Raw genomic sequence first — 12641 nt, forward strand, 5'->3', positions numbered from 1 at the left:
CACAGAGGGCGAGTCCCCCTGAGGGTAATCCACACGGTTGACGAGAAAAAGATTAAAACTGCAGGCGGGAATATGCGGCCCCTCGCGAGCTGCACGTTGTGGAGCCGGCGGCCCCGACCTGCTGGATCCCCGACATGCAGCTTGCGAGGGCCAGCATATCACTGCTTGCAAGTTTCATTTTGTTTGTTTTCACAAATCCAACATAAACTGTAATGTTTCATAACTTTTATGCGTTATATCTTATAGGCCTACACCCCAAAAAACACAAAGTCATAGCTCATTTTTAAGCAGTTTATAGGATCAGGTTCAAATTTCAAAAAAATCTTAACTTAAAAATGTTTTAACACAAGAAAGAAAGTGAATACTGCATGTCACAGGTGTTTCATAGGACCCATACTGTAGCCTTCAGTAAGTTGCATATTTGGATGACTCAAGATTAAGGAGCCACAGATAATGCTCTGAAGGAAAGGCAAAGGATAAAGCTGCTGCTACAGATTGTTAATTTATAAATGGACTGACAAGGCAGAATTAGTTAATAATTAATTTGCTTTGCCTGTTAGTATTTGGGTGTGCACTTTAGTGATATCACTATGCAACTAAACCAGGAATGTCATTTGTGTCAGGGTGGACAACTAACACATTTTTGATTCAATGTGTATCCTCAACCCACGGTATACACCAAAAACACAAAATAAAAACTCTACTAACATTTACTTTATATATGTTTAATAAGGATAGCAGCAAGTTTACAGAAATTTAATTGCAAGAGAAAAAAAAAACATCCCAACAAAAGCCAGATATATAGAAATTGTTTTTCCTATGGTGATTATTTGACAGTTGTTCATGTGGTTAGAAACAAAAAGGCAAGTTGTCCCCCTGGCTGTTTACTTGAGGAGTGGTTCACTTGGTGAGAGGTGAAGAGACTTGATAGATGTTGAAGAAGTGTAGAGTTAGGAAATGTTTTTGATGATAATCTCAGAGTCAGAACAAAGTGGTAACAAATGACAGAATTTGTAATGCACACTGTTCCTAAATTATAGGAACAAAAACTAATTTATTATGGGCTGACATTTACTGGTCTGAGCAAGAAGATGTGCGAGAATCGAATGATACCGTATTAACTCAAGACTAGGAGAGAAATCAGGAACATGAGGAACCACAGAACTCCTAAACAGTTTGCATGGGTACAATGGAAACCTCCACATAAACCCTACAAGCAATGTGGGAATGAAGAAAACCAAACAATTAGCGACTGTTGTCTCAATCAAAAAAAATAAAATAATTCATGTCTTAGATGGTTGTTGAGAGGAAAAGTTTGCACTTTAACCGACTAAAATAATTCAAATGAGTTTCAAGCGGCAGTCAAAGCATCAGAAAATATTTCAACAAGCAACATAAATAATAGAAAGAACATCTATTTTGGTTTCTCCTTTATGTTGAAAACAGGAGAGGCTATATAGAAAAATATATATTCAAAAACTAATAGATCTACATTTAAGGTATATTAGCTGCATAGCAGTTTCAGAGAAAATTTGTCTGCATCTACGTTGAGTAACATAAATGCAATGGATACTTCAGTACAAACAAGATAGATGCATGACAGAAATTGCACAACACATTTATCCACCACAACCACATTAATCTGGTCACTGCTGTAGAGCATTTAAAGCACACTTAAAGTGTTATGGCTTAAAAATCTTCTAGTTAATGAGGACTAATCATCCCTGGCTGTGCCAGCGAGGTGTTAAACAGGCAACAACGGTAAAACATCAGTCTGGCTGCGACTACAACATCTCCTCAAGGCACGTGTACAATCTAGTTCTAGTGTTGATTTTATTTTTTTTTTTTTTTTTTTTTTTTTTTTTAACTGTCTAAACGCTTGTGGCTCAAGTTGTTGATGTTAAATTAACTGGTAATGTTAAAAGAAAACCACATCTTGTTCTATTGCAAGAAACAGAGAAAGAGTCTGTGGCATCATGAGAAAAATATGATAACGTGTACAATCACATTCAGTACTATATTCATCGAAAAATACTGAAGTTTGTTGTTCCAACAGTTTGGTGCCATTTTGCCCTGCAGTTAAACTATTTGGTCAAAAAGGATGACAGGGCCAGAGGTCCAATTACAGGCCTTGAACACACATGAATATGTACATTAAGGTGGAAAGAGTTAACTGTGCACAGGAATCTGCAGGTTATTCAGAGTGTTTGAAGCACGTTATTATCAAATCTAAAAGCGTCACCACCAACATCACATGGTGCCGGTTAAAGTATCAGCAGGGGAAAGGGCCAAATCACATTGCTGTCGTCAATACAGTTGAAAACACAACTACGATTATGGGAAACAGTTTCGGTAACAACGAACACACAAATAAATTAGATATGTTTCTCTGAAAAGAGGCATATGTACTACACCGATAAAAAAAAAAAAAAAAAAAAAATATGATAAAAGTCTTTCTAAAAATAAAAGCACATAAAATCATAAATACTCAACACTGGAAATATTAGTTCTTCTATTTCACACGTTGAAGAAAGCCAATCTCAGATAGCTCTTTTCTCCAAAGTCAGGTTTCCTTCAGGAGTAGGGTCCCTTTAAAAAACACTCAAACTGACACACCGTAGTTCCACAAATCACATTAGTCAAGTTTACATCATGTCTAACATAAAACAACGGCTAAGTCTGATTTTAAAGTGTATAAAACGTAACTGCTTTTATGTATGTATTTATTACAAACTGTACATAGAAAACGAGACAACAATGAGGCATAAAACAGAGCTAATTCCGTCATCAACAGAGACCAGCCCCTTGTTCGTGCATACACTTACAGTGAAACTAGACATGACACAAACGTGTTGCTTTTACCAAAACAACACAACACTCAAACAAAAGGAAAAGTGTGGCAGCAGGACATCGTGGCAGCAGGACATCGTGCCTAACAACGAAATCTGAGCCAAAACCAAAGATCTACATCTACGCTGATCTTTAAAGTTAAACTGCAGATTAATACAAAGAAAATAAACGTTCACGAGCCATAAGACTGGCCTGTCATCAGGATTCATGCAAAGCAAGAATCGAGTCACACTTTGGTCCTGAGGCCACCGGCCAACTGCAGACGAGGACATTAAGTCTGTAAAACCTTTTACAGTTTACTTTTACAGAAAAAAACCATGTAAAACGGTTTCTATTCCTGCCTGGTAATACCATAGCCTGGATGAGATGTGCAGTTGTAGCCACTAAACTTATGCTTCTCCTTGACATTCACTAAACCCATTACATTTCGAAAACTGGTGAAAAGGCTCTGATGTAGCTGGTTTAAGAATACTATCCCAGTTCATGCGTGCCTGACGCAGATTGATGCCATCAAAATGACACTAAAACACAAAATGATCTAACCCTCATGACAAAAATAATAAAACACTATTATAACATTCTAGTCTCTCTACTCAAGATGCATGTATTTAAATAAGAGTTCACTAACATTTACAGTATTTGAATGAAAATGTCTTGATCAACATTTTTTCCTCATTTGTCCAGTTTTCTGAGATGTTTTTCAGGAATTAATCATGTGTCAGGTTTGTGGGAATGAATAGTGAAAGTTGTAACATGGCTGTTATATGATAGACTCGAGACCATAAAACTCCAGGTCTGTATACAGAAACGGACTGTTTTATATTTAATGGAACTGAATTAAAAGACATTTTAAAAAATATTTTTTTTTCTATGATCCATGTACATGTTAACAAATGTTTTTTCTTCACTGTAAACAATGAGGAAGAGGCAGCTAAAAACAAAGGGACGCCTCTTGTGGGACTGTACTGTACCCTCGATGAGAAAAGTGGTCACAAAGAGCATCATCGTAAAGTGCTGACTATACATGGAAGTAAATCTCAGCCACTCTTTGTTATATTTCTACCACTAAATGTTCTTAAAAGATTGCTCTCTTTGCGATTTACTCAAAATGTGTACAATGTGTTACAAAGTGCTGTGTCGGAGATGACAAAGTATTTAATATTGAAAGATGTGTTTCACAGCTGGAAGTGACCACTGCATTGTCACACTGACTGCTGTTGTCTGAACCACAGATATTCTATTATAAGCATTACTGTACTGTACGGCCTCGACAACTCTAATTAGCCAGGATTTTGTAGACAGCAAAATATTTGCAGTTACTTTAGTTGTATAAATATCTAAACTAATGTATAATACACCTAATGAGCATGTGAGCTTCTGTATTATATTGTTAATGAAACCAAAGTCACATTGTGGTCTATCAGAGGCATCTGGAGATAATTTATATTATCCGGTGCAAGTTAGCTGCTACAACACTGAAACAAAGGTACCCACGTCCATGATAGACACCTTTTTATTCATTCTTACAGTTCTACTTCCTCTCATCTCTCTGCTCCTTTTACCCTCTTTCAATACACTCTCTACACCGTTGGTCCACATAAAAATCATTTCAAACTACATCAACAGTGGCCATCTTCAACATTTTCTGTGTATTCAACCCAAACCTACCACACCCTGTCCAAATCTTCCTGCCATACCATAAACTCTAACCTCCAAACAACAACAAAAGGTAGTAAAGGGAACACTATTCATGGAAACCACTAAACACTTTGGAGAACACCACAAAAACTAAAAGTTGCTGCGGATAAAATCACTGACACTCTACTTACAGATAAAAACTGAACTTCAAAAGTTCAATGAATTTTGAGCCTGGCCTGTTATTGTCTTTCTACTCTGAAAGCAGAAGAAAAAGGCCAAATTCCACTTATACACAATAATGAAAATTTTTCTCACATTGTTCTCGCCTGGAGTCCACCTCTCTTTTCACACAAGTTTTAACAATTTGGAGTAAATCAGTCAGTCATTAAGTTAATGAACAAGTTTTGCTTTTATTTACTAACTTGCTCAGCTGAAAAATTCCAAACCAAATTCCCATTTAACTAATCTGAAAATAAAATTTTTCCAGTTTGTCTTTATGGTCACTGTCATTTATGCCACATGTAAGGCCACTCATTTTGAGAAGAGATAGGCTCAGTAACATTAGAAAATGGTTTAGCTCTACTTCACATTCTAGGCTTTTAAAATGACCAAATCATGTGTTTTTAGGGCAGAAAAACATTTAGTGACCAGATATGAGCACCTCACGCAGGGTTATTTCACAAATGTTTGCCTGCATGTCATTTTTAACAGATGATATTTGGACATTTTTGTTTTGTTATTCCAGATATCAACAATAAAAAAAAAAAGACGACAAATCTATGAACCTGTGCGGAGGTTAGTATGAACGTGTTAAATTGCTGCCCGTTTCCTGCAGGCTGACCAGCAGGTCATCCATCTTCTCCATGTTCTGAGAGGCAGACATGCTGCTCTGCACGGCCCCAGACTGGGACAGGGACTGGTTGAGCAGAGACTGGATGTGGGCGTCACTCTCTCTTTGGTTCTGACCAGACTGGCTGATCGCTATTATCTGGTCTGACAGCGTGTTTCCAGGAGAGTTCATCAATTGGCCACATTCTGCAAGGAGGGGACAGAAAACAGCAAAGAGAAACAAAAGACATTAGACATTTGTCTATTGTGATATTTATACACGAGTCTGAAGCAAATTCAAATTTGATTGAAATAGGTGAAGAAGGAAAGACCCTGAGGCTTGGCTCTAAACTTCATTTCACGATAACAAGTAATTAATAAAAATATGGATTACTTCTGTTTCAGTCATCAGTTTGAGACCCAAAATATCACGATACGGTCGTATCACGTTGATTCACGATTCCTCTGAAAGACTTATATTTTTCATATTAAATTCTTATTCAATTCAATATCGGACCTATGGGGCATTTCAAAAGTTATTAAGAAATTACTTGAAGTTTATATTTCATTGTACAATAAAGCAAGGGGTAAAGTGAAATAAATTACACTAATACAAATAACAGATGTCAGATAAATATTTAAAAATGAATTGATAAAATAAATGGCATTTTAAATCTAAATAAATGACTAAAATTAAAATGAACAGAAGAATTTGTAAATTGATATGACAATACAGTATCTGAAAGAGGAATTAAAAAGTTCCCCATTTAGTCTCAAAACAGTCTGCAAAAGATGTCCCGCTGTAAGTTAAGGAAATCATGCGACTCTACCTGCTCACACAGATAAGGTGCTGATGAAGGCCCTGATGGCATGTTTTTTTTTAACTGTGATTAAATAGCCATGAGATATTAAAGGCATTTTAAACTATTCTCCTCTTAAACCCCTCAAATTTCTTCAACTCAAACAGGTTCCCTATTTACTTCACATTTGCAAACTCTCGGGCCCTGTTCACACCTGGTATTGACATGTGTCTCCACATGTGTCTCGAGGGACCATTTGTGATTGGATCTCTCTTCCTCGCTCTATTTGCAAAATAAAGACATACATCACGTAGATAAACAAGTAAACAAAGATGTAAACATGCACAGAGACATAGTAGAGAGGTCAACAGGTATTGAACAAGATGAGACCTTCTTCCTGCATTATGTACAGTCACTTAGCCTACTTACGACATATTTCAAATCTGTGAGATATTACTGTCAATTATTTTACCAAATTATGTTGTCTCATCTTTTTAGTGGTATGAGAAATTTTGGTTGGTCTGAATTGACTGATTTTAACCACTCGGGGGCAGCAGAAACAAGCTGTGAACACACAGCGAACATATCATCTTTGAGTTGATATGGCTAATTTGTTACCATTGTCTATTTACACACACAAAGATACAAGCGGATGTTAAGTGATTAGAGTTGTGACAAATCTAACTTATATTTCTCTTCTTTAAGCTGTGTTTTGTTCTTCTCTAACTCCTGAGGGAAATATGTGGCTCTTTAGCTGCTAAATGCTCCCCTGTGTTTACCAGCTACTTACTAAGTATACCTTTTTTGCTGAAAACAGCTGCCTGCTGTATCTGGAAACAAGAGTATGAACCAAAACAGGGTCTGTCACTTCCACTGTTAACTTAAAAATAGTTATTGAAGCTCGTTGACACTTCTTGTCATCATTTCTGTCGCCTCGACAATTTCAAGGGTGTGCACCTGGGTAATAAATGTCTTACCATTCTGAATACCAAAGAGGAACAGTCCAGGCTGTTGAGGCTGGCTGGGCTGATTGATGCTCCCACTCACAGCGGTCTGAAACAGAGTCCCTGGCTGTTGAACAGGGGAGGAGGTGGTTGTCTGGAGGTTTGCCACGCCATTCTGTGACGCAAACATGGCTGACTGTGCGAGCTCCTGAGCTGCCAGTCCCCCCTGCAGGGAGGCCATGTTGGACTGAGGCATGAAGAGGCCCACAGGCTGCTCCTGCCGGCTGCTGGTGCTGCTGCCCAGTTGCATCGGCTGTTGCTCCTGAAACATGACTTGCTGTCGGGGATCAGCGGGGTTCCCTAAGGCCATGGGCTCAGAGCGATCCTGCCGGTTAACCGTTACCATGCTGGCTTGAGAAAAGAGCAGCGAGGAGTTCTGGGGCTCTTGAGAAACTAGACTGCTGCTAGTCAGGGGAGGCATCTGGCCCTGGCTGCTGAACAGGAGGCCGGAGGCCTGGTCTGGTGTCGACAGGGCATTGCCGCAAAAGAGTAGACCAGCTTGCTGTTGCTGCTGCTGGCCTGAAGAGAGTGTGTTTGCAGATGGATGTGGGGAGATGGTCTGAAACATGGAGGCCTGCTGAGCTGCCTGTGTGTGGGGCTGAGGCTGGGAGGGCTGCTGCTGCTGCTCCATGGGGTTTCTCTGCTGGATGGGGGTGATCTGGGTCTGGCTCTGAAATACTGATTGTGGTTCAGGGGAAGAGGATTGTAGGGCACTAAGGAAGGCCAGCTGCTGCTGTTGCTGCTGTTGTTGCTGAGAACTACTGGTTGAAAGCTGAGTGGGCAGGGAGGTCTGGGGGAGGTAAAGTCCAGGGGTTGAGGGTTGTTGCTCTGGAGACTGTAGTACTGTCATGGTGTTTTGGAAGAGAGCAGCCTGGACCTGCTCTTGAGAGGCTTTCTGAAACAGAGTCCCCTGTGGATCTTGTGTTTCAGACAAAGAGCTGGGATTGTGGAACATGGGTGGTGAAGGGTGAGAGGGTGTTTGCTGAAGGAAGTTGGTCTGAATAGAAAGAAGGTCGTTTGCCTGCTGAAAAAGAGCTGCTTGCTGCTGCTGCTGCTGCTGCTGCTGCTGCTGTTGCTGCTGTTGCTGCTGTTGCTGCTGTTGCTGCTGCTGCTGTTGTTGGGCAGGTTGGAAAAGAGCTCCTTGATTTGGCACCACCCCTTGTGATGAGCTTTGATGATCTGCATTCTTGCCCTGGGAGGCATCCTGAAACATGCCACACTGCATCTGAATCTGTGACTGAAACAGCTGCACCTGTAAATTCTCCAAAACCTGCTGCTGTTGCTGCTGTTGAAGCTGTTGTTGCTGGATTTGTTGCTGCTGAATTTGCTGTTTTTGCATCTGTTGTTGGTGCTGGATGTGCTGCTGCTGCTGTTTGGTTATAGAGTTGTCAGACTGGAGCGGTAAGTTACAGAACCCTTTGGCTTTAAGTTGTCTCACTGCCTCCTCTAGCTGGGCTACTTCGTCTGGAGGGAACATAGGCAGCTGCTGCTGTTGAGATGCAGGCTCCCCACACAGCCTCCCCACAGCTGCAGAACCGTTGCCTGGCCTCTCCTGCCTGAGGCTATCTCTGGGCTCCAGGATGAACTGCTGTGAGCCTTGCTGGAGCAGGGAGTCTGCAGGCACAGAGAACGAACTGCTGGCAGCTATGTCCTGCTTTTGAATGTTACTTAAGGGTTCAGTGTTGGTAAAAACAGGAGCCTGGACTTCGTCAGGATCGCCTGCAGGCTGAGACAGGCTGTTGGAGAATGCTCTACTTTTATTTAGATGTCCTGCCGTCATGTCTGAGCTCTGCTGGGCTGGACACAGATCACCAGTCTGCTGGCAACACACAAAACAAAGACAAAAGATGTGCTTCATTTCACCTTTAAGTCATGCATCATTACTGTGCTATTTTTCATTCCTAACACTTTATCCTCAATGACCACTTCTCTTGAGACTGTAAAGTAGGGGAGACCGGGCTAGTTGTTACACGTTTCACTCTCTCTTATATATCTTGGGAGCCATAAATCATAATAGTTATACTTGAAATGAAAGAGGAAAGTCTCTGGCATATTTTCTGCATTCAACACATTTCAAGATCGTACTTCAGAACACAGTTATAAGCAGTCAAATAGCTGATGTGCACTTGTGTCAATTTGCCCCATCAGTGGGTAAGTTGTCACACTGGATATTGTAAGAAAAAAAATCTATGACAAATACAAATTCAAGATTTCATTTTTAATAACAGAAAGTCTGAACTAAAGCAGCAAGATAATCATCTCAAACAACCTTTAAAGAGAATCATATCTGACTCAGACTCAAGGTCAGAAATGAAGTTCTGGCACACAGACGTTGTCTCTTTATCAGAGTGGGTTGGTGGTTGACACCGGCATCGCTGGGAAAGGCTGACTGGTACTAATCAGCACCATGGCTGGGTCGGATGTGGCAAGGGTTTACTGATAGCTGCCTGACTTTTTTTTAATCTCATCTGCTGTTAACTTTGTTCAGTATCGGGCCAGGGTACGGTAGTCAGCCCAATATTAAAATCCTGGGCAGTACTCCTGATAAAAATAAAAATTCAAATTCCACCTGGCTCACTTCCCTTAGCATGAGGATGTCAGGTGTCTTTTCTGTTTTTCTTTAATAATTCCTGAACATGTCTTCACCTTTCCTTTTGTCCTAATTTCTTCCTTCTAAAAATATATTAACCCAATTATATGTTAAATATCATTAAACAATCCTTTGACTTCTGATTGGCCAACATTACTTAAAGTAGCTACCCCTATTTATTGAACTTTCACTGATATTATTGACAATGCTATATTTGGTACAATTTCCAAATAGTGACACGGGTGAAAATATGCCCCAAAATCTACCAAGACAACTCGCCCCATACCACCATATTTGCTAATACTTGCTAAATATCTGGTTAGCTTGGCGCATGAAATTAGTAAAAGGTATAAAAAGATACAATATTAGCTCCTCTACAAAATACAATTATATAATTTGTAATATTCCTCACTAGAAGAACAAAACTACATAAATTGAAATGCACATGATTTTTACTAGTGTGCGAAAAACAGTTAATTTGCGCTAACTTCAGTTCACAGCATCGCTGAGCGCTCCCAGACAGGAGATTGCATCAGAATAAGTAAATGTACAAAACCTATATTAAATTTCTTGTTTACACCCTCTAGTGTTAGAAATAAAAGCAGTGTGACAACAAGCCCCGGTCTCCCCTATGAAGTGAACTAAATGTTATTGAGTGCTTGTATAATTTTTATTATAAAAAAAGCTTCAATCTAAGTAGTTTTCACTATGTAAAAGTTATCAATGAGGCGCTTAAAGAACATATACTGTAGATCAATACTTCACCTTAAATACCCCAGAAGATTGGAGGATGCTTGTCACCTCCATCGGAGTGACATCTTCTCTCTTCACTAAAGGCAACATCGAAGGCATCAAGGCGCCATCTAGAACTGTAACAGCAAGAGAAAGGATTATATGAAGTGTCTTTTCAGCTGTTCAGACTATCTATTGTGAGAAAAATGTGAAATAATGCAATGCATTTGACTCTGTGTTTAGACAAAACTGCGTACACAGGAATACACCAGTTAAATAAAGAAAAATAACCTTTAATTTGCTCATCAAAAGAACAAGTCTTCACTGGAGAAGGCATCTCCTTCTTCACTGGAACATCACTTTTTGCTACAAGAATGTCCATAAAAAATAAATATAAGTCTTGAGCGTAACAGCCAAGAAAGAAGCTAAATGTGATGTAAAGGACTGTTAATGTCATCATTCATTGCATTTGTTTGAGTTACTTTGTTGGTCACATCTTTCAGTGTTTTACCGAGGGAACCTTGACATAAACATAGGTGCTAATGAATAACAACTCTGAATGGGGTTAAGAAACCTGGAGTTTAATTGCTTTGATTTAACTGATCTGTAGGTGGTGCTGTTGAGCAACTGACCATAGATGAAAAAAAAAAAAAAGACCCCCCCAAAAAAGCTGTTAAGTGAACAATACAGCCAGTCAATAAATCCAGTGAGCGATCTGTAAGTAATGGGCAGTAATCCAAAGGTTACGTGGTATCTAACAAGAACCCGGATTAAATTTTTATGGTCATCTTCCCAAAAGTTGATTGTAAAGGGAGACAAATGAAGAGAAATTCTGTGTAATTTCGTAGATGAACTGAACGTGAGTGAAACGAACCTGGATCTGGAGTGTAGGTAAACGGCTGAACGTCATGGGATCTCCCAGCATTCGTCACCACATAGATTCCCACACACACTCCAGAAGTGATGGCTTGATTCTGGTATGGAGGAACTTTCACTATCAAGTGATTCTTGGGGATGAGCGAATAAAAAAGTCAGTAAACAAGAATGAACACAACACTGAGTATATCTGAACTTATGAATCGGAGGAAATCCACAAGCCAACAAAAACAGATGGAGGTAATACGAATGTGCACTGAAAATGATTTACAAACTGGTTATTCTGCTCCAGTTTATAGAGATTTATAATATAAATGTATACTTTGATAGCTTACATTTAAGTATGAAACTAGTTAACTTTGTTTTTAAAATATCTACCTGTGATGGTAATAAGGGTGATAATATTTTTCTGACATTTTGAATCAGTGATTAGGAATATCTTAAAGGCGGTGGCTGAACCCTTCAGTTTCACACAATTTCTAGCACCCTACCTGGTGGTAAAGGTTTGAAAAATGTACTCTTGCCTCAATAACAGAGAACAAAAGAAGACCACTCGCCGGCTTAAACAACATAACGCTCTGAAAATGGCATGTATTTTGAGGTAGGGGGGAATAGCTGAGTTAGTCCATTCAACAAGCTTCTTAGGCCTTGAAAATACACACTGCACATTTCAACAAAACTGTTTATCTACAAGAAAACTCAAACACAATCTACTAAAAACAAAACGAGAGAAATCTTTTCTAGACACAGAATTATCAATTCATCTACTTGTGACCATTACGTTTACAAGGGCAAAGGTTAAAACTGGACTGTTGAAACACACTGAGCATGGCCTCAGAGACTGGGTGTAATTAGGTCAGAGCACAATGAGACTACTCAAACCTTTGGACCAGCAGCCATTTAAGATGATTACATCTAAAGCCTCATACAAATCTGAAAGGGCTGCGTCTATCTACTCAGCTCATTAGCAATTACCATTAATCATGCAGTACGAAAACAACACGGGAACAAAGAGATTTCACCTGGTGAAATAGCTCCATGTCAATTTCAGCCTCTGCCTTCCACGATTTCTCATCTGGAACAGACAGAACATGTAACATGTTTAGTGGGAAAAATAATAAATAATAGATGAACCTAAAACGTCTGGGACCAAATGAATTTGAGGTGGATTTCTTACCAGAAACATTCTCATCAAATATGACTTTGGTGTCTTTAAGAAAGTTTTTGCCGATGATGAAGACCTCTTCTCCGCCCCTCACTGAACAACTGTGCAGCGACTTCTTCAGTATTTCAGGCACCCCTGCAGGCTGGGCTGTAAACAGT

General features: G+C 39.5%; 1 protein-coding gene across 2 annotated transcripts in view; it reads right to left on the reverse strand.

Moving 5' to 3' along the window:
• Positions 1–709: 709 nt before the first annotated feature.
• The window catches only part of nfat5b (nuclear factor of activated T cells 5b), a 38629-nt gene continuing 26697 nt past the window's right edge, over positions 710–12641 (reverse strand). For both annotated transcript variants that reach the window (XM_069174139.1, XM_069174140.1), the window contains 7 exons: positions 12496–12630; positions 12341–12393; positions 11317–11449; positions 10734–10808; positions 10476–10579; positions 7094–8936; positions 710–5523 (listed from right to left, as the gene is read on the reverse strand). In XM_069174139.1, the coding sequence (XP_069030240.1) occupies positions 5285–5523; positions 7094–8936; positions 10476–10579; positions 10734–10808; positions 11317–11449; positions 12341–12393; positions 12496–12630 (2582 nt within the window). In that variant the 3' untranslated portion in view covers positions 710–5284. The remainder of the gene's footprint in view (positions 5524–7093; positions 8937–10475; positions 10580–10733; positions 10809–11316; positions 11450–12340; positions 12394–12495; positions 12631–12641) is intronic.

Source organism: Embiotoca jacksoni, unplaced genomic scaffold, assembly GCF_022577435.1.
Source record: "Embiotoca jacksoni isolate LCO1_2020_lvr unplaced genomic scaffold, fEmbJac1.0.p SCAF_6, whole genome shotgun sequence".
Lineage (NCBI taxonomy): Eukaryota > Metazoa > Chordata > Actinopteri > Embiotocidae > Embiotoca > Embiotoca jacksoni.